This window comes from Panthera onca, chromosome C1 (assembly GCF_046562875.1).
Source record: "Panthera onca isolate mPanOnc1 chromosome C1, mPanOnc1 haplotype 2, whole genome shotgun sequence".
Taxonomy (NCBI): domain Eukaryota; kingdom Metazoa; phylum Chordata; class Mammalia; order Carnivora; family Felidae; genus Panthera; species Panthera onca.
In genome coordinates, this window is record NC_138346.1 from 121,157,469 (window position 1) to 121,182,833 (window position 25,365).

The 25,365-nt window shown below is 38.1% G+C and overlaps 1 protein-coding gene across 2 annotated transcripts in view; it reads right to left on the reverse strand.

Moving 5' to 3' along the window:
* Nucleotides 1-1,192: 1,192 nt before the first annotated feature.
* MAN1A2 (mannosidase alpha class 1A member 2) overlaps nucleotides 1,193-25,365 on the reverse strand; it is a 177,837-nt gene continuing 153,664 nt past the window's right edge. The window contains exons 13-14 of one of the 2 annotated variants that reach the window (XM_078451527.1): nucleotides 16,814-16,865; nucleotides 3,570-3,705 (exon numbers count right to left, since the gene is read on the reverse strand). In XM_078451527.1, the coding sequence (XP_078307653.1) occupies nucleotides 3,679-3,705; nucleotides 16,814-16,865 (79 nt within the window). In that variant the 3' untranslated portion in view covers nucleotides 3,570-3,678. Of the gene's footprint in view, nucleotides 3,706-16,813; nucleotides 16,866-25,365 lie in introns of both variants that reach the window. The other variant, XM_078451526.2, reaches the window with a different exon arrangement.

Sequence of the window (25,365 nt, forward strand, 5' to 3'; positions counted from 1 at the left end):
AATGTACGTGAATATAAAATAACCAGTGTTTCTATAAAACATTAATTTTTAATTATATAATTAAGGTGATATAGCAAAAGAAGAATGCTTTAATTTACTTCGAAAGTAAGTATTTTAGTCAAAGTTGTATCAGAAGTCAAGTATGTCTTTAACATTTTCCAAGAGGCTTTAGTTATTAGCTACAATTATAGCTCTTAGTATTATATAGTAACACGTTGCTTAAAATATATTATAAACCATTTCTTTTCCTCTTTAAGTGACATATAAAATTAGGGATTTTGTAATATGATTCAGACTGGGAAACAGTGAAAATGGTATGCATGCCACTGGAATCACAAAACGTCTGATGCTCGCGAGTGCCTGGCGTAAGGCTCGGCACCTACTAGGTACTCCGTGTTTGCACACTCATTCTCTCACTCGCTCACACATTCATTCATGGAAATCCAGGCTTGAGGGGAAGCTGCATAATGAGAATGGCAAGCGCAATCTTTTATCGACAGATCTGTGGCTCTGACAAAGACTTTGGCAATGGAGAGTGGAGAGGAGAAGCTGATGGTCCCGATTCCAAACCGCGTGGCACCCTGGGGTGCCTCAGATGACATCACGGAGAATGAGGATCAACATTCCACAAAAGGAACACACTCCTCCAATATCCAGGTTTTACATTTACATATAAACACCTGCTCAAAGACAGAAGTAAGGTGGTGCCAGACACAGGACAGAAAGAACGAACCCTCTGACCGGGGCCTTGTTTTTCTGCGCTGAGACTTCTTGGTTAGGACCGCACTCGCTTGGTTTTATCAATTTTATACCAGTTTCAACAAAAAAGCATGAGTCTAAAATTCTAAAAGAGAAACGCAGAAGGGAGAGGGGTGTTCAACCTCCATTTTTCTTTTCTTTCATGTGCCAACTGATTGGCCTACTCAGCACACTTACGCCAAAGGCACAAAGCGGGGTGTCAGCTCTCTGAAGAGGCATCTGGAAAGGACCATCTCTAGGTTCTTTGCAGAGAAGTCTTAGACGTGTAATGAGTATTTTAACCTGAGGAATAAGGTCTACGAAATGCAAAGGACTGTGAGGGATGGAAGAAAGTAAATACTCTTGGAAACTAAGTAGAATACAGGACAAGGATTGATTCTGGAGGAAATAATTTTAAAAATCTGTAATAAAAACAAAACATGACACTGGCAAGTCCTTTGTAGCTGACTTTAATTGCCTTTGGTATCCAGAGAAGAAAACAATGGAAGCGTTGGGGTCAGCTCTAGTCTTACCATCACAGGGAGGGAGCAGGCAGTGAAGACGACCGAAGCTTCCCCTGCCCCTCTCCGGATTCTTTGCTTGCACCGAAAGGGCCATACTCACGCACCTCTGCCTTCTCTTAAGCCCCAGTCAGCCGAGGGGGCGGAGGCTCTGTCTTCTCTTTCCTTGAGAAGCTCCTGGGAGACCAAGAAGGCCCCTTACTCTGCCCTCTTCTGAACAGGGTACGGGCAGACTCGCTGCCGTCTACTCAGCGGCTCTGGGTCTTCGCCACCTCAAGGGGTTCACGTTTTTGAGTGACTCCTAAGTGGGCTTATGCTACTTTTAGGAGGAAGGCTAACGTTTTTTGAGAACCAAATATTCTCCCTTTCTCAGGTTAGTCATCTCCCCTTCTCATTTCAAAATTTTAACTTTTCAAGTAGTAAAAGATACTATAATTTCAAAATGTGTGCTAAAATTTAACTCTCTTAAAAACTTAAATAATGCAACTGGCTCCACATCCTTATTTCCTATGTATCCTGAAAAATCTCGGGCTTGGTTATCATTTATGGATCGACTGCTGAACTGTGAGGACTATTTGTGGCGTAAGATGATCACCCTTAGAAAATACTTAATTATGTTAATTTATTAAATCTTTTCTCCAATTAAAATCTGCTACGTGCTAATAAGAGATGAAAAAGAAAAGCTATCAAAATAAGAAAATAAGCCTTCAGAATTCCAAGGTGGGCTTCTTGCACAAACACTGTTTCATGAAATCTTCAAGTTCAGAGTAAATACTAGACTGATTATAATGCTCCCAACTTTTATTGTCAATGGAAGCTGTTTGTATTAAACGTAAAGAAGAAAAAGTGTCTTGCACTGTGACACAAATTCAAGGGACAGAAAACTTACAATCATATTTATCTTACAATACAGTTCTTGATAAAATTTCAGTTCCTCCCCCCAAATATGAAGAAATAGTAATTTCTTTAAAAATAAATATCACTGCAAAATCTATTTATGGTAAGAGAAACTCCCTTAGATATATCCCAAATTTAGTTAATATGATTAATTATACCACACTTTTATCACTAAAAATTACTTCGAAGTGGTTCTGATTAATTCTTTGGATTTCTATAAATATCCTTGGAGAAAATAAAAGCTGAATTTTATTTTTGACATAAAATATTTGTGAAAAGTTCGCTCATCTGACGAGATAATACAGGATCCCCCCGTTCCCATTTCAGATAGAATGTATGAGCAAGTTTCACTGTATTTTGTTTTTGATTTCGTAAGGTTGTAAAAGTAATTTGGCTCATCAAGGTAAATTTGGAGCTGCATAATAGTATAGCGAATTGTGCCCAGCCACAGAGAGTTGTAAGTTGAGGGATTTTACTAAATTTGTAAGAAGGTTAAAGTGGATAAAATTCACTTGGTAGATTTGCTGGTTCGGGGAAAAGAATCTACCAACAAAACCAAGGCTTTCTCTCAAAACGGGTTTCAAGGCAACAAACTGCAGCATTTCCCCCACTTGTCGTCATGCTACCAACACTAGACTGATCAACATGCACGAAATCCCAAACCCAGGCTCGTGAGTAGTGGTTTCGATAAACAACAGTTTCAATGATTCCGTATGGAGACGAAGACTTGAAGAGTATTCTTTGTGAGATCATGCCCCCAGAGAAAATCAAATTGAACCAAGAGATTTCGATGGAATAGATTGAGAGTTGAAATGGTTGCCAGTCTGATCGTCCAACGGGGAACCTGAAAACTGAGACAGGAACAGGTACTTTTGTTGTCTTTTGCCAGACTTCTTGCTCTTGATGCGGTTCCACTGCTCTTTTGTTGTTTGTTTTAGTTCCTTCCATTAAAAATGGAGAAAAAAGGGATAAACGATGAGTAAATATCTGACTTGAAAGCTACTCCACTTTGGAAGGAACAAATGTATAATCAGTTCCAAAGGCCATCCCTCACTTCCACAAGGTGCTCCGCATTCTTGGCTTATTCTCAGGCAGTCTGGTCTCCGGATGCCAGGACTCTAAAAACAGTACAGTAGTAACAGGCATGATTTCCCATGTGACCATCTCCTTACGAAACAAAGCGTGTCAGGTCGCTGTCCTACACATACCAGAATATGTTTTGGTCAGGTATAAAATGGAATCGTTTCAAAGTTGAGATATCTACAAGTTGAAAAGTCTTGTGGGGCACAGTCATGTTTCACCCTGCCATGTTGACTTATGAGGTCCAGGTTTCCAAAAGCCCCCCCTCCAGACTGATTTCTGTAGTGGTCCATGTAAACAAAACACAGGGGAGAATGGTCTTTCTGGAGCTGCTTTTCATCGAACAGCAGGATTTCCTGAAAGTGTGGTGTTGGCTAAATGTAACACGGGCAGAGGATGAGCCTCTGTATTGAATACCCAGTGGTCTAAAGGTAAAAGGTCGTCACTGGAGAACAGCAGATACAAATATCTGAAAATAAAAGAGAGAAAAAATGAGCTTTGATTAGAATTCAACAAGAAGATCGTGTGATCTAGCTATGGTGGCAGAAGAAACCAATAACCTACTTTGAGCAGCTTTGATGAAAACCATCACACAATGAAACTCAGTCACGCAGTCACTCACATCATCTAAAACACAGTCACAATGACTTCTAGAAGAGTGCGGTGTGTGAGAAAATCCAGTAAGATGCACAACTAGACTTTGGAAGTAAGATGGTTAGAAAACAAGCCCCACCTACCTGTCTGAAGCACATCAGACAACAGTGCTGTGAAACGGGATGAAACAACCGCTTCATAGTATTTCATGTTCTTTTAAGAGTCACATGTAACATTGGTCATATGTTTTGGCCAATTACAGTTCATAGGACAACTAGAAATTAATCAATTCACATTTATTAGCAGACACTGAGGCACTAACTAGTACGTTATTTGGACACAGAAAGGACTTTTTAAGTTTACTTATTTTGAGACTGTGAGAGTGAGCATGAGAACGGGGGAGGGGAAGAGAGAAGGAGAGAGAACCCCAAGCAGGCTCCATGCTGTCAGCACAGAGCACAATGTGGGGCTGGAATTCAGGAACCTCAAGATCATGACCTGAGTGAAAATCAAGAGTCAGACGCTTAACTGGTTGAGCCACCCAGGTGCCCCAGCAAGGACTTTTATATACTCTTAATACTTTAGTATTAAGTACTTTATTATATAATAAATAAATATAATAAATATAATAGATATAATATAATATAAAATATATTATATATATTCTATATATATAATATATAATATATTATATCTATTATATTATATTAAATATAATATTTATACATATAAATATAATATATAATAATATAATAGATATACTATATAGACTATAATATAGATTATATATAATATATATATTATATATATAATATATATAATATAGATTATATATATAATATATACATTATATATAATGTATATATACATTATATGTATATATATATAGACTATAATATAGAATATTATATATATAATATATACATTATATATAACATATACATTATATATAATGTATATATTATATATATAATATTCTATATTATAGTCTATATATTATATATAATATTATTATATTATATAAAATAATATATTATATTAAAGCACTTAGTACTTTAGTATTACTCAAAGTATTAATACTTTGAGCAGTTACTGCAGTGTTAAATAAAAATTTCAGAAACACTATGGATTTACAGGAGGTCTAAGAATCTCGAATTGCTCTCAATAGGTAGTAACATTGTTTATATGAAAGCAAGACTCCTGACCTCTCCACGGGCACTGCAAGCCATGATGGTCACTTGGAAATCAAAATGACAGGGCTGACACAAACAATAACTTTTACTCATAATGTTCGGCACATTCTAATCTGAATTCTGTTAAAGGGTTATCAAAGTAAGCATAAAAAAACCAACTGTACTGAGTCAGGAAATCTGGGTTCTAACTCTTCATTTCAGCAATAACTAGCTGGGCCTAGCATCAGGCTTCACGGAAGAAGTCCTTTAGAGTGGTTTTGCTGAAATCCCTATTTTAAAAACAGGCACATTAATCTTTTTCTGATTACTATTACAGTTCTAGATGGCAGAGTAAAAACACAGCACTGAGATAAACAGGGACTGTATACCAACTTTGTAACTGGTAGAGCTGAATGGACAGTCACAGGCTTCCAACCTCACTCCCTGTCCCTACACCTTGAGACCTGCCGGACTCGGATTTATTCACCAGGGCATGGGCAGAGACATTGGAAATGAAAAAGCAGACTTGGTTGGGCATAGCAAGAAGCTCTGCCGGGTCTGCTAACTCTGGGACTAGGAGCACAGTGGAGCTCGGGGGACTGACGTGTCCAGGAATGCTAGGCTCGGTACGATCCCACGGCTCTTGTTAAATGTGGGCTGATGCATCAGGCTTGCTCTAACCTCATCACTCTTTGAGACAGAAAATTCAAGAGTTTCCAGAAAAATGATTCCTTTCCACGGGAGATGCTATGGAAACATAGCGGATATAAACACAGGTTATGAAAAATCAAGAAAGTAACGAATGCGGACGTTTTAGATAATCAAAGTGATATTATTCTTAAACCATCATTTTAAAAATGGATTTTAATTAAAAACTACTGTAGTGGGTTGAACAGTGCCCCCCTACTCACGTCCACCTAGAGACTCTGAATGTGACCTTATTTGGAAAGAGGGTCTTTGGGAATTAATCAGTCAAGGATCTTGAGATGAAATCATCCTGGATTTAGGGTGGGCCCTAAATCCAATGACTTGTATCTTTACAGGAGAAAGGACAGGGAGATTTGGACACACACACACACACACACACACACACACACACACACACGGGGAAGAAGGTCATGTGCAGCCAGAGGCGAAGATTAAAGTGATGCCGCCACCAGCAAAGGAAAACCTTCAGTGGGAAGTGGTTTCAGACTCCGATATTCCACCAAGTGTGTGGTTACTTGTTAAGGCAGTGCTGGGAACTAATACAACTTTCACCCCCAACCTCCAGGGTACCTCTGGCCCTTAAACGCTGCTGGCATCCTTGGGCCAAGGGGTCTGGAGTAAGACTGGAGAGCAGGGCTTAGACATACAGTGACACACACACACACACTCACATAAACACACACCACATACATTCTCACAAATTTATAATAAAATCAATGTTTGAAATTAAAATAATATAGCTAAACATTCTTTTCAACTTTGGATTACACATTCAGAAGAGGATTTTTCACCAGGATTTTGAAAACAGAACAATTGGAGAAGAGTGAGTTTTGCTGCGAAAGTTGAGCAAAGTCTACACTCTAAATTAGTTACCACACTACAATTTTTCCTCTACTAAGCATTTTTCTTAAACTATGGTTTTAATAGATGACAAACAGCACTGACAAAGCCTGTAGGTATATAAAAAGGTGCTATTAAGTACATTTCAGTTTGAATGGATGTGGAGCTTAATTTTTAGAGTTTTTTTTTTTTTTTTAAGTTTGTTTATTTTGAGAGAGAGACAGCACCCATTCACAGGCACAAGTTGGGGAGGGGTAGAGAGAGAATTCCAAGCAGGTTCCGCCCTGTCAGCACAAAGCCCGACACAGGGCTCGAACTCACGAAACGTGAAACTCGAGAGATCAAGAGCTGGAGGCTTAATTGAACCACCAAGGCGCCCCACCCCCACCCCCCGCCCAGAGCTAATTTTCAATGTTGTTCACATATGTCTCTTCTAGCTGTCTCTTATCTAAAGACAAGGTATTCAGTGGAGGTGGTGGTGCCCCCAAGTGTTGGCAGTAACCAAACAGGCAAGTTTTTACAGACAGAAAAGTCCAGCAAATCTGAGGAGACAAATTTAAGGTCGACAGAGAAATGGTAAGGCTCACAGAACCAACTGTCAAGTTAATGTGTGTTTACTGAGTGCTTTATTTACTTATCAACCGAGCCTTGATGACTCATTTATTCTTCTTAACTATGCTAATATCTAGTATATTATGGGAAGATGTTACAATTCAAAGAGGCTTGCATGTATATGCTCATGTAACTTCTAAAAAAAAAAAAGACTGTTTGAAAAATAATGTACTTAAAACTTCCATTTCGTTTATACTAATAATGTTTAAATAATGTCTTTGGAACAGACTGGTTAGAAATCAAATCAAATTGAAGATACTCAGTGGAAATTATATTCTAAAAGGTAACACATTAAAACATGCCATTATTAATCTCTCCAAAAGACCTGCCCCTCTCTGCTCTTCCCCACATCTTTTCTCAAACCTTAAAGTTTTTTTTCTTAGGGGGAAGGGGTGGGGAAGAAAAAGAATATTAAAACTAATGTGGGTATATTACAAATTCAAGCGCAAAATAAACATGCATTTTTTTTTTAAGAATAAACTGAAGAAAGCAGACATTTCTGATCACTGCAATGGCTTAGGCTTTATCTTGAGATATAAGGGAGCTGGGAGGGACTCCTTTTCCTCTGCTTTTAGGGGCTGCATAAGTTAGGATGCAGAGGTTAGGTATCCTATAGGATAAGCATAAACAAAGGAGGTCTGCTCCTATAACAAAAAGCCCAGAGGAAGACAACGACAAAGAATGGTTAATTCAGCAGTACAACACAATCTGGGTTGCAAAGGTTTTGTAAAGGTTAATAACGAAATGTTAAGTTTTTCCTGGTGCCAAAAGACCTTATCTTTCTTTCCCTTTTTCTTAGATCACTGCCTTGAGAAAACTTTTAATTGTCCCTCTGAAACACAGGTACCTCATTTTAAAAGCCAGCTTTACAATTTAGTTTTTTCTAAAGGCCTGCTTTTGTAATGTAAACGTCGAGGAAGATGCACCCCAATGTCTCCATCACTGTGGGAAGCTAGCTTAGGTGCCTTTTCTCCAAAGCTTTACTACCCCGTGTCACAGAGAAGGAAGTATATGATTTTTCCTTTGGATAAAGACAACTAATTAACATAGATGGCCACCCCAATTACCACGTGAATTTAGAATGCACTATGTATGGCAAATGGTGCTGTGGAGAGAGTACTCTTATTTAAGGACGAGTTATCACTTATCTTCAGAACATGTATATAATGGATTGTATCCGCCTGGTTATATGGGAAGGTGAGATTTTCTGTCTTTGCAATCTGCCTGTGATGCAAATTGCAATCTGGTTTAGCGCTTATTAAACGATAAAAATATTTTTTTAAATGGTTTCTTTTGCTGCTATATTTGTGGAGAGGATTTTCTGGGTTGGCAGAAGACTTGAGTGCCAATTTTTTCCCCAGTAATCAGGATCTCCATGATTTTTTTGACTTTCTCCTCAAATGATGCTCCACACCTTACATCTCCCTACAAGTCCAAAGTCCGAAAGTGAAGGGCAACATTTCTTCAGGTGTGGGTCTATTTTGATGGTCTAATACATGTATAGTAGTATCTCACTACAGTTTTAATTTGTACTTGATCATGTTACGTATTTTTTCCATGAACATATTTACCATCCCTGTATCTTTTAGGAAGTATCTGTTCTTTTGCCAGGTTTTAAACTGGGTTGCATGTTATCTTATTTTTGAGTTTTTAGAATTTGTCATATAGCCCAGATAGAAGTCTCTTGTGAGTTACATACTTTGCAAGTGTGTGCCGTATCTCCTCATTCCTTTGCTTTCTTTCATACTCTTTCAAACATATTCCAAAGAGTAGGTATTTTTTTAATTTTAGGGGCGCCTGGGTGGCTCAGTCGGTTGAGCGTCTGACTTTGGCTCAGGTCATGATCTCGCAGTTTGTGAGTCAGAGCCCCGCATCAGGCTGTGCACTGACAGCTCAGAGCCTGGATCAGCTCAGAGCCTGGAGCCTGCTTCAGATTCTGAGTCTTCTCTCTCTGCCCCTCCCCAGCTCATGCTCTGTCTCTCAAGAATAAATAAACTTAACATTTTTCAAAAAGTAGATATATAAAAATTTTTAGACCAAGTGATCGAGTCATTCTTTTAGGTATCATGCTTCTGGTGTAGTTATTTAAGAAATCTTTGCCTAGCCAAAGATCACAAAAATTTTCTTCTACGTTTTCTACTAAAAGTTGTTGGTTTTAAATTTAGGTCTATGATCCATTTTGAACTGATTTTTTTTTGAAGTTTATTTATTTGAAAGAAAGACGGGGGGGGGGGGGGGACAGAAAGGGAGAGAGAGAATCCCAAGTAGGCTACCCCACTGTCAGAGCAGAGCCTGACGCGGGGCTCGAACTCACAAACTGTGAGATGGTGATCTGAGCCGAAACCGAGTCAGACGCTTAAACGACTTCGCCACCTAGGCGCCCCTTGAACAGATTTTTTTGTTTATGCATACAGAAATTATTCTAGCACCTTTCGTTGAAAAGCCTGTTTTTTTCTCATCACAATGCCTTTGTACCTGTCAAAACTCAGGTGCTCAAATATATCTCAGGTTTTCTCTGGACTCTATTTTGTTCCATTGATATATTTACCTACCATTATACCAATATCACTGTGTTTTGATTATCATAGCTTTATAGTAAGTCTTGAAACCAGGAAGTGTTAGGCTTTCAACCGTGTTCTTTTTCAAACTTGTTTTGGTTATTCTAGGTTCTTCACATTTCAACATTAAATTTAAAAACAGCTTATTCATTTCTATAAAAAAACCTCTTGAGATTTCGAATGGGATTTCATTTAATCTACAGATTGATCAATCTGGGGAGAATTAACAATACTGAGTCCATCACCCAAGTGAATCTCTCCATTTAATTAGATCTTTAATTTCTTTCAGCACTGAGTTTTAGTGTCCAGTGTTCAGGTCTTTTATGTGTCTTGTCAAGATTCACCCCTAAATATTTTATAACGTTACACTATTGTTAAGTGGTTTAACTTTCAATTTGATTGTTTATTGTTAGTATATACATAATTAATTCAGACATCTTAATCTTGCATTCACAACTCTGCTAAATGCTTATTAATTCTAGTAACTTTCTGAGAACTCCTTAGAATTTCCTACCTTGATAATCACGGGTTTTTTGTTTTTGTTTTTTTTTTACGAAAAAAATGATTGTTTTCCTTCTTCCTTTCTAGTCTGGATATCTTTTGTTTCTTTTTCTTGGCTGACTATACTAGCTAGAAACTCCAGTCCAAGACTAAATAGAAGTGAAGAGAACAGGCAGACATCTTTATCTTATTCCTGATCTTAGGAGGAACACATTCAGTTTTTCAGTATGAGGTCAGCTGTAGGTTTTTCCCTTATGCCCTTTATCAGGTTGAGGGAGTTCCTATCCACTCCTGGTTTGCTAAGAGTCTTATCAGGAAAGGAAGTTCAATTTTGTCAAATAACTTTTCTAGGTCTATTGAAGTGATCATATGTTTTTCTTTTTCAGCTCACTGATTTTCAAATGTTAAATCAAATCTCCACGCCTGGGATAAATAAATCCAGTTGGTCATGATGTATTACCTGTTTAATAGGTTGTTAGATTTGATTTGCTAAAACCATATATATATGAGGAATATTAGTCTTGTTTCCAATGAGCACGCTGCTGCCATTCTTATATTTGCTCCTTTTTACCTAACTTGTCTTTTTTCCTCTGGTTGCTTTTCAGATTCTTTTCATTATCAACTGGTTTTAAGGTGCCTTAGTGAAGTAATTAGTCTTCATGCTTCTTGTCCTTGGAGTTTATTCAGCTTTTTGGATGTGTGGGTGTAGAGTTTACATCAAGTTTGGAAAGATTTGGGCCAATATATATTTTTTTAATCCATTTCTCTATCCTCTCCTTCAGAAACTTCAATTTCACATATTTTAGGCCACCTATAGTTGTTACACAGCTCACCAATACTCTCTGCATTTTTATAAGATTCTCTTTTTTTTGCTCATTTCATTTTTATTTTAATTGCAATGTCTTCAAGTTCACTAATCTTTTCTTTTACAATGTCTAATTTACTATTAATTCTATATGGTATTTTTTTCAACACAGACATTGCAGTTTCCATTTCTAGAAGTTTGATTTGGGTTTTTATATCCATGTTTCTACTTAAGTTTTTGAATATATGGAATATAATCAAAACAACTGTTTTAATGTCATCTGCTAATTCTAACAGCTATATGAATTCTTAGTTTCAGTTGGTTATTTTCATTGTTGATCATATTTTCCTGCCTTACTGTACACATGGTATCTTTGGCTGGATGCCAGACATTAGGAGTTTTACCTTTTGGTTGATGGATAATTTTGTATTCCTATAAATCTTGAGTTTTGTCCAGATATATAGTTAAGTTACTTGGAAACAGCTTGATCCCTTCAGGACTTACGTTTGTGATTATGTAGATCCAAAGCAATAAATTGTTCCCCACTACTGAGGCAGGACCGTCCCAAGTACTCTACTCAGTGCCCTGTGAAATTATGAGATTTTCCAGCCAGGCTATTGGGAATAGGCACTGCCTGTTCCTGAGCCTTGTGTGATCACCGTAAGCTGTTCCCTTTAACCCTCATAGATGATTCTTTCCCCCAAACTCAGGCATCGTTTCTTTCCTCTGCTGAATACTCTTGGGGATTCTCCCAGGTTCTCTCTGTGCAGCTCTCTCCTGTGAACACCAGCTATCTTAGTTTCCTTGGACTCACAATTCCAGCTCCTTAGGGAGACTGTGCCTCAGGTACCCTGCCCTATGCTGCGGCCCAGAAACTTATGGAGGCGGCAAGCTGGGGCAAACCCTGGGCTGCTCGTTTGTCTCCCGTCTCTCAGAGATCACGTCCCTTCACTGCCTCCTCTCCGGTGTTTTGAAAGCCACTGTAGCCTATATTATTTATCTGTTTGCTTTGGGTGGAAGGGTAAATTCTGAACCTTGTGACTTCATCTTAGAGGAAGAGGCCTGCTCTTCCATTCCATGTTCATGGAATCACTTAATCCTCTATTATTAAACCAATCCACAAAGGACATTAGAGTTGGTGGACCGAGAACTTGTTCTGAGGAAGCCTTTCTGGTTTTTCTTGATTACTAATTCTTCTCCAGAGTCTTCATATCATGACTTTCTAGAATTTCGTGAAAATGGACATTAAATCCATCTACTTTTATTTTCCTCAATCCAACTTTTCCCCTTCTTTAAAATTAGCTAGCTATTCTGTTGTTTCCCTCCATCATTCCTGAAAGAATACTGATTATAATATTACATTTGCAGTAGCACCTTGATATGTAATTTCTTAGGATCCTTGCAGTCATTTAAAATAAGTTACTTTTCTTCCTTTAGGGCTCTAATTTTCTCTCAGCCATATTTGTTTTCCTTTAATTTCAGCCCTAGTATAGGTTATAGGGATTGGAGGAAGAGGTTGGAGTTAAAGTGTAGATGCTTTGCATTTTATCTTATGATTCCCTTTTTAGTGTGCCATTGCTTCTTTTTTTTTTTTTATTGTGGTAAGAAAACACACAATATAAAATTTACCACTGTATGAAAGCCTGCCATTTGTGACAGCATGGATGGGCCTGGAGGGTATTATGTTAAGTGGAAAAAGTCAGAGAATGATACATGCCCTCTGATTTCACTCATCTATGGAATCAAAAATAAATATAAATAAATAAAGGAATAAACAAGCAAAAAGCAGAAACAGACCCACACAGAGAACAAACTGATGGTTGCCAAAGGGGAGGTGGTGGAGGAATGGGTAAAATGGGGGAGGGGAGAGGGAAACCGGCTTCCAGTTATAAAATGAATAAATGGATAATGTGGATAAAAGGTCACAACAGGCAATGTGGGCAATGGTACTGTAACAGCACGGTATGGTGACAGATGGCAGCTACACTTGCGGTGAGCACAGCATACAGGGACCTGTTGAAGCAGCATGTTGCACACCTGAAACGAATGGAACACTGTGTGTCCCCTTTAAAAAAGAGACAAAGAAATTTACCATCTGAACCATTTTTAAGCTGAGCAGTGTTGCTATATTCACACTATTGTGAAACAGATTCCTGAACTCTTTCACCTTGCCAAACTGAAACTCGATACCCTTGAAAGCAACAATTCCCCCTTCCCTTACCTCCAGCACCTGGTAACCACCTTCTGCTTTCTCTTCCTATCAACCAGCTTGGTCACTGGTACTTCATGTAAGTGGAATCCTAACAGTATGTCTTTTATGTGACTGGCTCATTTCACTTAACATGATGTTCTCAATGTTCATCCATATAGTTGCTTCCCTGATTTTGATTTTAGAAGCCTATCTCCCATTACTTCTAACGAATATTCTTTAGTCAGTCTAGTTTTCTTTTTATTTATTTATTTATTTATTTTTAATATTTATTCATTTTTTTGAGAGACAGAGAGACAGCACAAGCAGCGGAGGGGCAGACAGAGAAGGGGAGACACAGAATCCGAAGCAGGCTCCAGGCTCTGAGCTGTCAGCCCAGAGCCCGACGCAGGGCTTGAACTCATGAAACGCGCGATCATGACCTGGGGTGAAGTCGGACGCCTAACCGACTGAGCCACCCAGGCGCCCCTCTTACTGTCTTTTTAAAGAGAGGTAGCATTTCTTTTCTCAAGCTGGATCTCTTTTCATGAAATGACTTTCTGCTTTGCCTCACCTATTAACATATCAGGTATCATTTAGCATTATCTCAAACTTTCTTCATGACTGCTCTAGCCCAAGCCAAATTTCCCTTCTTTGAATCTAAAAGACTTATATTCTATTTGGTACTTGACTATATACTCTGTACTTTTATTGAATTTGCCCGTTGCCAGAAGGAAGAGATTTCTTAACTAGCCTGCAAGTTCCTCATACGGTATTATGCTTCATATGCTTTAATTCCCAAATCGCACAATTCTGGAAAGAGAGTGGTTACTTAATAAATATTTTTGAATTGGACTTAGTTTGCAAATCAGCTGTCAGAGCATAGAAAAGCACAGAACAGGAGACCTCATATGCTACTTTCCTCATCCAGCTGGAAAAACAGTCCTTCTCTCATGGCAGGAGGTTAACTTTAGGATCCAGTTACAGACAAGATAAAAGATAAATGGAAGGGAACAGTGGCTCTGTTTTCCCAGACTTCCCTCTTGAATTATTTTTTCCTAGGCTAACAATCCTCACCCCAATCATCTCATTGATTCCTGCCTCTCTCTCAAATATATTACTTACACACTTTTGCTTATGAACTTAAAAGTCATACTACCCTTGATGCTTTATTGACAAAACCATTATCAGAACTGTCTTTGAACCTACTTCAAAACCTTGTTCACTAGGGGATAAGCTTTAATAGTCTGATAGCTGGCTAACTGGGCTTTCATTTGCTTATACTGAGAATAACTTTACAGGCGCAGGCAGATAACAGGAGCTATAAAAAGCAAAACCAGAACTACCAGAGGACAGGATAGCAACATTTGTAACAATATCTGTCCTGTGCAACAATTCACTAGCTTTCCCCTCCTCCCCGCTCTAGTATTTTACTATAAAACCTTCACACCTCAGAAACTTTGAAAGAATTTTACAGTGAAACCCACACATACTTACCTCCTAGATGCTACCATTAGCATTCTGGTATATTTCCTGGTCACAAGTCTATTACTCTCCTCATGTATTACTAGTTTTATCATTCTAAAATATTCTCTCTAGAAAGAGCAGCTAATTAGCAAACCTAGCTAAAATATCAAGAAAAAACTTGATTAGTAAAATTATTTGCAAAGGGAGAACTGGAAGTCTCACTAGAAATTTTTAAAAGGCATTTCAAATTTTGAATAACAAACTTTAGGCAACGATATTTACTTGAGTTTTGACAGGAAGACCAGTGCCACAAATTTTGACTGCTATGGGTTCTTCTTTACCATCTCTAAGAAGCACCAAGATTAAAATATTTAAATATTTTATTTAATAATGGCAAACTGGTAATAATTGTTTATTTGATAATAGCAAATTAGATACCATTACTTTTAAGGGAAGAATTAAAAAATTCCTAGAAATAAAAAAATTAAGAGCTAGATACATGTAATCAAATGCTAAACAAACATAATTCCTCTTCTTTCCCTGATTCCTTTCAAAAGCACATGACTAATGCCATCAAAGAGAAGACAGATCCATTGATTGATGAATGGATAAAGGAGGTGTGGTATATATATACACAATGGAATATTCCTCAGCCATAAAAAAGAATGCATTTTGCCATTTGCAATCACGTGGATGGATTTAGAGAGTATAATGCTAAGCAAAATAAGTCAGAGAAAGACAAATACCATATGATTTCACTCATACGTGGAATTTAAGAACCAAAACAGATGAATATAGGGGAAGGGGAGAAAAAAAGAGAGGGAAGCAAACTATAAGACACTCTTTTTTTCGGGGGTGGGGGCACCTAGGTGGCTCAGTTGAGGATCCGACTTTGGCTCAGGTCACGATCTCATGGTTTATGAGTTTGAGCACCACATCGGGCTCTGTGCTGACAGCTCAGGGCCTGGAGCCTGCTTCGGATTCTGTGTCTCCTTTTCTCTCTGTCCTTCTCCCCCATTTGCACTCTCCTTCTCTCTCAAAAATAAATGAATAAAATATTTTTTTTAATTAAAAAAAAGGTTCTTTTAATTTTTTTTTTTTTTTTTAATTTTAGAGAGACACAGAGTGTGAGCAGGGGTAGAGGGGCACGCGCGCGCACACACACACACACACACACACGCACACACACACACGGAGGGAGGGAGGGAGGGAGGGAGGGAGGGAGGGAGGGAGAGAGAGAGAGAGAGAGAGAGAGAGAGAGAGAGAGAGAGTCTCAAGGAGGCTCCACGCAGGGCTCAATCCCATCACCCTGGGGCCATGACCTGAGCCAAAATCAAGAGTGGGTCCTTCAACTGACTGAGCCACCCAGGTGCCCTGAGACTCTTAACTATAGAGAACAAACTGAAGGTTTCTGGAGACAAGATGGGCTAAGTGGGTGATGGGCATTATGGAGGGCACTTGTGATGAGCACTAGGTGTTGTATGCAGATGATGAATCAATAAATTCTGCTCCTGAAACCAATATTATACTATATGTTAACTAACTGGAATTTAAGTAAAAACTTAAAATACATACATATATACTAAAAAAATAATATGCCAGGGCATTATTTTGGTTGGGGCTGTTCTAAACTGCATAACCATGTATATATGCTAAGACTTCCTTAGGAAAAAAATTATATGGTACCATGTGTTTTTCTATAAATAAACTCAAGTTTTACAACCAAAAAAATAGAGAGAGAACAGATACACAAAACACAGTATATCCATACAACAGAATACTACTTACCAAAGAAAAAAGTGATACATGCAACAACACTGATTAATCTAAAAAACATTATGCTGAAAAAATTAGCAGACCCAAATAAGTGCATACTACATGATCCCAATTATATGAAGTGCCAGACAGGCAACCTACAGTGATCAAAAGCAGCTAAGCGTTGGGGGTGGGGTGAAAACCACCATCACTGCAAGACTAGGATGGAAATGTTCCAGAGTGACTGGGGTGGTCATTACCCAGGCTTATATATTTGCCCAAGACAATGAACTGCACATCTAAAATACTTCGATAAAGTGGATTTTTAAAGTTAAAATAAAGAAAACTAAAGGAAAAGGATGAAAAAGGAAAATAACCTTATTATGTGTTACTGCCACATAAATACAATTTGGGTTGTAGCTCCCTCTGCTGCAGGGAAAAAAAAGGCAAGGATGTTTCAAAGTACACAGTTTTGACACTGAAAAAAATGCTTCATGGTGAAAGTGATATTCACTCTGTGTATGTGTGTGTCCCTACTGTCTAACATTTGGATTGCACTGTGACACTGTGGGACATCCTAAGAGGAATCAGAAAACAGGGAGACCATGGTTTTCGTCCTCCAGTATACCATTTGAGGAGACTGGATCACATGAACAGGCACTTGGCAATGACTTGCCCACCCGACCTCAAGGTGTACTGGCTATCCCTCGTCAGTGCAGGGAATTCCTTGATCCCTAACTTCTTCCATAATGGTTTACTGATTCACAGGTGTCAGGGGTTCTCAGAGTGTGATTCCCTAGACCAGGAGCATCAGCATCACCTGGAAACTTGTTACAAGTGCAGATTTTTAGACCCCACTCAACACGACTAATGAGACTTTGGTGACAGAGCCTAGCAATCTTGTTTTGCAAGCTTTCCAGGTGATTCTGACGCAAGCGCAAGCTTCAGAACCACGGTCCCAGGTGCACCAAAACTTCCAGCACTAGTTGGCGTGCATGGTTTCTGCTCTCCTTGTGGGCATCTCAACCTCTGCCTCTACTGAAAGCAGGTCCACTGCCCTGACGCCCTCACTTTTGACATCTCATTTCAAAGGTCCTGGGCCTTTTCTTCCTGCTTCATCAACTCCTTCACGCATTCACTGTGAGCGATCTTCTAGCACTAACTGAATTCTGAATTTAAGCCTGGAGCCTCAACCAAGAAATAAAGTAGGTCTCTTCTCCTGTTCCCATTTTTGCAAGACCGTATAAAATCGTTCTTTTTCAGCTGTCTCTCTTGGAATCAAATAATTCAATCTTTTATTTAACAGATACTTAATTCTGAAACAAGTAGGTGTGGTCCCACCATAGATACAGAGATAGAATAACTAAAATACACAAAAATCACTGCCCTTATGCTTATATAGTATATGCTTATACTCTAAGTTGGGGAATGCCTATGGAAATGACATAGTATGTTAGAAGTTGGGTGCTGTGGAGTAAAGGTGAAGTAAGGGGAAATGATACGGGAAAAGGGAGCAATCTGAAATTTTATATAGGATGATCAGAGAGTGCCTTAAAAATATAATTAGAGGGTGCCTGGGTGGCTCATTCAGTTAAAACGTCTGACTACAACTCAGGTCATGATCTCATGGTTCATGAGTTCGAGCCCCACATCAGGCTCCAGGCCGTGGAGCCTGCTTTGGATTCTGTGTCTCCCTCTCTCTCTCTGCTCCTCCCCTGCTCTCTCTCAGAAAATGGATAAAACACGAAAAAAAATTTAAAGATATATATAATTGGAAATGATAAAATGACACAACTAAAAACTACCATTTAACACCCGAAACTGCAAAACTCCTAGAAGAAAACACAGGAAGAGCTCCTTGACTTGAGCCTCAGCAATGATTTTTTGGCTATGACACCAAAAGTGCAGAAAACAACGCAAAAATAAATAAATGGAACTACACCAAACTAAAAGGTTTCTGCAGAGTAAAACCACACACACACACGCGCGCACACACACACACACACACACACACACACACAAAATGGAGGACAACCTATAGAATCAGAGAAAATATTTGTAAATTGCATATATGATAAAGGGTTAACATAGAAAATATATAAAGATCTCATATGACTCAATAACAAAAATGAAGCAATTAAAAAGTGGGTCAAAGAACTAAATAGACATCTGTCCAGGAAAACCATGCAAATGATGAACGGGCACATGCAAACACGCTCAACATCACCAATCATCAGGGAAATGCAAATCAAAACCATAATGATATCAACTCACATCTGTTAAAATGGCTGTCATCAAAAAAACAAGAGAGATGTTGCGTGCTATTGGTGGGAATGTAAACTGGTGCAGCTGTTATGGAAAACAGTATGGAGATTCCTCAAAAAATTAAAAATAAAAATGCCTTATGATCCAGTAATCTCACTTTTGGGTATGCATCCACAGGAAATGAAAACAGTGTATCAAAGAAATATCCGCATTCCCATGTTTATTGCACCGTTAAGCTTCACAATAGCCAAGATATGGAAATAACCTATGTGTCTACCAACTAATGAATGGATAAAGAAGACATGGTATGCATAAAACACACACACATACACACACACAGAAATACTATTCAGCCCTAAGAGAGAGGATTTCCTGCCATTTGCAACATGGATGGACCTTGAGGGAACTATGCTAAGTGAGATAAGTCAGACAAGAAAAGACAAAGATCGTACGATATCCATAAGTGGAATCTTCAAAGGCCATACTCGTGTAGAAACTTCTAGTTGGAAGGTGAGTTCTGGGGATCTAATGTAGAGCATTAGATTACAGTCAACAATGCTGTATTATATACCTGAAAGTGGCTGAGAGAGATCTTAAACGTTCTCACAAAAGAGAAATGGTTAAGTACGTGACATGATGGAGGCATTAGCTAACACTACGGGTGGTAATCATATTACAATTAAGACAGATGTATTAAATAACCACTCTGTACACCTTACATTTACACAACACTGTACGTCAATTAGATCTCAATAAGGCTGGAAAAACAAACTACGACCTAAGAGCATCAGAGTACAGATGCAAATAGCCAACTTTGTTCTTACATAACACATATTTATTGAGTGTCTCTTACACTGTGTACTGGGTGCTAGGGAGGTGAGAGTAGTTAAAAGGAAAAGTTCCTGCAGTTATGAAGCTTACATTCTACTTACTGGTAGAGACAGATAAAAAAACAAATGCATGTATCAGGTGGGAATAGTGCTGAAAAAAATAAAGGAAAGACGAGAGAATAATGGAAAGTACAGATGATATATATACACAGGGCCTATTTTTACGGACAGGCACTCAAAAAACACAGCAGTTGGAAGTCAAGGGGAGTGTGAACACAATTTGTGAGTTCCTTGATGTCAAGACTGTTCTCTATACATTCACTGCTGTTATCTCTGGCACATAAAACAGCAAAGGCACATATGAGGCATCAAGTATTTGTTGGATGAATTATTTCATACACTACAGTGTGTCATCTCTATATTCTGATCACCATTTACTTAGTAGATAAGGACACATCAAGAGTAAAGAGGTAGAATTAAGAACCCCAGGAAATAATAGTTTAAAAGGGTGAGCAAATTCTGAAACCTTTATCCCTATTAATTTCCTAAGAACTTCCAACAGTTTTGACTTTTTATCTGTGTTCTTAACCTATAGAAAAAAAAATCAAGTGACTTATTCTCTTGAGTTTATTTTGAATCACTTAAAAATTCAAAATAATTTAAGACTGACTTCTAAAAAGCCTACTCATTCAAAGCTTACTTTACGTATCAAGTACTATCTAAATATTTTGTTACTTCTCAGAATATTCTCAATTCTAATGTTTCTAATCAGTTAATTTTCTAAAATACTTTTTCCCCTGAACTTTCAGAGCTTTCCATCTGTGAGAAGTTTTGTGAAGAGTTAGTTCTCTAGACTTAACTCTGTTTAACTAAAATGATCATAACTCAAATGCACATGCCCCTTGACCCAGCCATTCTACTGTAAGGAATATAAATGACTATTTATATTCATACAGGGAGCAGAGTTATATATAAAAGGATACTCACTGAAACGTTTATAACAGCAAAAAACTAGAACGAACTTCTATATCTAACAATAGAGTACTGATTAAGCAAATGACATACTCCTCAGTGGATTTATGTGTCCATATGGAAACCTTTTCTAGATAAAGAGTAAGATGAAAATTGCAAGTCTCAGAACAGCAGGTATACATGATTGCATCTGTGGGGAGGGGAGGGGGGAAAAGGCTATTAAAAGGATACACATTATAAATATATATTTTTACATGTTTGCTTATACCCTGAAAACCTCTAAAAGGATACCTCAAGAACTGTTGAATAATAGTTATCTTTGGGAAGTGAGACTGGATGTGGAATCCAGAGAAATTTTTCTTCTCCGTTTTTTTTCTGTTTAATTCATTTTGCCATATCCACATTTTATTTTTATGATTAAAAAAAAGCTATATTAAAAACAATCCATTTGGCCTTGATTTTTGAGGAACTGCACAATATAGAGGAAAAAGATGTTTACACAACTAATTTTAAATATGACAAGAGCTAAGCTGTTCATTCTGTATCATTCAACAAACATTTGTTGAGTGTATACTGTAACCCAAACGTGAAACTAAACTCTAGGGCATTAATATTTCCTGTAGTCTATTAGGACAAGGAAGTATCGTGAGTATAATTAAGGATCGATTAATTCTGCCTTAGTGTTGGAGAGAACTCACAGACAGTGATATCTAAGCTACACCTTGAAAACCTAGTTAAGAGTTTGTTAGGGATAAAAAAGGAATGAGGAATCGCATGCAGAAGGGGCAGCAAGAGAAGGACACGTAAGTGAAAATGCATAGTAAGCAGGTATAGACCTGCTAAGTGGTTCAGCAGGAGACGTGACCGAAAAGATACATGCAGCACTTAATCTCAATTATTCAATATAGGAGCAAAGAAGGTGGACAATGTGGAGGCAAGAGGCATCTTTTTCATCCCTCTTTCTCACCTGGTGGAGTATACCTGCAGGACAGTTCGAAAAGTAGGACTACTGGAGCAAAATTAATGTGAACTTAGTATTTCAATAGGTTCTTTCCCAATGATCTTTACCCCCCACATCAAACAACACTCTCACCCCTCCTGTATGACTAGATCCTTATATCCCTGCCCACACCAGAATATAAATTTTTAAAATCTGAGGTAATCTGATAGTAAAACATAATATTTGATTAATTTACGTCATTTCTCTATGAGTGGGTCAAACATTTAGTTTTCATGTGTTTACAGTATTGTCCAACTTTATTTTCAGTGAACTGCCTTTACTTATTTTAGCTTAGCCTTTGTTCCTTAATTTCAAATTTCAGTTATTCTACTATCAAATGAATTGCAAATATGTTTTCCCAGAATGCCACCTTTTACTTTAGTGTTCTTTTTTTTTCCCCTTGGGGATGTTTTCCATTTTCAAGTGGCTAAAGTGTTTTATCTTTTCCTTCTATGATTTCTGGGGTTTGTGCCATGCATCCTCACCCCCAGAGTTGGGAACAAACATTTCCGACTTTTTTCATGATTTTATTTCATTTTTTATATTTAAAGCATGTTCTATGTAAGATCAGTTTTTGGTATTTAGCAGGGATCCAGCGAACTAGCCATGACTCCTTCCTAATGAACAGTTTTCCTAGTATCCTCTAGTAACTAATCTAACTTTTCTTCAATGATCTGGATGGATTTTCTACAAAGATGAAATTCCCACACACAAGAGGGCTTATTTCTGAACTGTTTTGTTCCACTGCTCCATTTACTCTTGTACCACTACTAAACTCTTGGTTTTTATAGCTTTATTAACAGTTTTTAAATGATCCTCTATGTATAAATATTGCACACTATATGATATAAAGTAGCTTATAATTTCTTTTATTGTCTGGAAGGGCTTGTCCCCTGCAGTGACTGTGTACTTTGTCAAACACAGCTAAGCTGGAACTCATTTGTCAGAACCACTTTCTCTGTATGCTCGTGGGTTAGAGCTGGCTACAGAAGACAGACCCTGCACGTGAGCCGGAGGCCGAAGTATGGCGGCACCCACCAAGCGTCAGAGGAGTCTAGTGTTGCCATGTGCTGTTAACACGATGCACTTGCCGGTCACTGCCTGGCTCACCTTGCAGGGCGGGGAGGCTGCCAGACCTTCAACACCTGCCACTCCTGTTGGAGCTCCTCAGTCATTTTTCCAGTTCTTAAGCCAGGCATATAGAGTCCCATGGCAAAGGGTGCCAGCTTCTTCTGCAAATTAGCTGCTTATCAAAGTCGGAGGCCACGAGACACAGACAAGGGATCATTTGTCCTTGTGAGTTCCAGTCTGCCCTTGTTCTCCTTTGCTTCGCATCTAGCTTCTTTCCCCAACTATTAGCACAACCATCCTGCAATGACTTTCCACCTGCTACCGTGTATTTTGTGCCAGATATACTTCTAAGTGCTTCACTATATTAATTTCCATAACAACCCTTTCAGGTGATACTATTATTAATTTTCTTTTTACATATGATAAACCTGAGGCAGAAAATTCAGTAACTTGTCCACATAGTTACTACGGGGAAGAGTTGGGATAAGACAGACAAATATGTACTGGTAGAGATGTCTGTATGATCTGATGAATTTGGTATATATAGAGAAGACATTAAATCTGTGAGTGTCACAAAGCTAGAAGAGCTAATACATTAAATGAAAAACGCAACAGTTCAAAAAATTTCAACAAATCAGAATATGTTAAATCTAACAAAGTAAAATTTAATAAGGATAAAGATAAAATGAAATAAATTTTGGAAAAATTAATTACATCAAATAGAAGAAAGTAATTATCCTAGTTCATGTTAAAAAAAACGCCTGGGTGGCTTAGTCAGTTAAGTATCCCAACTTCGGCTCAGGTCATAATCTTGGTTCATGGGTTTTGAGCTCTGCATAGGGCTCTGCGCTGACAGTGGGAGCCTGCTTCAGATTTTCTGTCTCCTGCTCTCTCTGCCCCTCTCCCGCCTGCACTCTGTCTTTCTCAAAAATAAACATTAAAAAAAAAAAAAGACCAATAGCAAAATTTCAAGCTATACTGACAGGGTTACTAGAAAATAGAAGAGTATTATCTTGCATTGATGTGACTATAATGACCAAAGTAGGGACTGGTAACCTGAACTGGTTTAACCACATCTTAAATGCAGTGTTCAGTCCAGAAAACCATGGACTCATATCCACAGAAGGCAAGCAGACCAGTGCCATAGAAAGAAATAGTACACAAACCTGCAATCTTTAGCCTGGCAAATATGCAGCAGACTGTATACTTCCAAAGGGCAAAACATGTATCACTGAATGGAGCTCACAGTGAAGCAGATTTAAACTCAATGTAAGAAAGAGTTTTCTAATAAGAAAGGCTTTTGAACAGTGGCATGGGTTGGCCTTCCGAGGCAGTGAGCTGCCCATCAACCGAAAAGATTAACAGAAGACTTTATGACACAATACTCTGTATGTTGTAAAGATACTTTTAGCACTGGGAATGTGTGTAGGAGGAAGAAATGGATTGTGGTGGTTTCTGTTGGAATGAATGACCTCTAAATTTTCTTGCAGCTCAAAAAATTCCTTTTGATTCTAGGCACAAAAACAGCAATTAAATTTGAGGCAGGAAAATATGGTTGTAGTTGAATTTACTTAAAAGACTGTTTTTTTTTCTGATTACAAAAGTAAAAACAATGTTTTGATGTGGAAATACATATGAAGACATTTATCTACATGTTTTATCTATACGTGTGTATATATATACATGTATATATTTATATGTGTATATGTGCAGGTAATAGCCTATTAATTATACCATGAGGAGTCTCTATTACTGGATCCATAATATCCACTGTGGATGTGCCATAATTTATTTAACCATCTAACTGTTACTAAACATGTAATAACTCTTTGTTTTTATAAATGCACTAAACACCCTTGTACATAAATTTTTTTCTATAGCTTTAACTAAGACTCTTGACCTATTCTTACATAGTTTTCCAGAATTTTGCTATTATATTCGAAGTTTGAATTTTAAGAGATAGGAAGGGGGAAAAAGTACATAAGGAGGATTCACAGGAAGCCACACAAAACATAACTTCTGCCCCCAGAGATTTTCCCACCGAAGGCAGACACACTATGGTGGCAAGCTTGGCCTTTACAGTGTTTCTCTTTCAATAACAAACTTTTAAGAGGACCATGGTTCCAATAACCTGTGATTTCTTGCAGCCTTTAATGCCTAATATATAGGAACGCAGAAGAACAGATGGGAATGCGTCTTCAGCAAGTACGCTTATCAGACCTTCGAATCAAGACCCAACAGCACTGTGCTGAGATCCGACGAAAAAGCCAAATGAGACCTAGGTTAACAGATGTAGATACTGAGGTACAGATATGTCTCTTGGAATTGTTGTAACTTAAGGGGCCCTGGATCACCTGCTACGTCGCTAAAAACCAATGAAAAAAACAGTCCTCAGAGCAAACAAACCCGTTATCAAAGACTCTTTCTTGCAAGTATGGCACAGTGGTATTACCTCCTATTTCTGTGTAACAGTCCAGACTCCAAACAAAACGCTTCCAGTTTAGCAATTCCTCCTGAGCTGAAAGCTAGTCAAGGCTGGCTTTTCCTTTCTTCCATAATCCCTCCCCTCACCTAAAGAGCAGACTGTCTTGTATTACTAATAATATGCCACCATTTTCAAGAGCCTAAATCTCCTCTTAAAATATGCAGATATAAATATTCTACAAATTCAATCTTGAGAAAATCCCTCCAGGGCCTTCTGTCCCATTCAATCTAGACTGATAAATCTCTTGATCTTTCCTTCATTTGTTCCCTAATTCCAAGTCTTCTTTTTTGGTTTCTACTCAGTGTT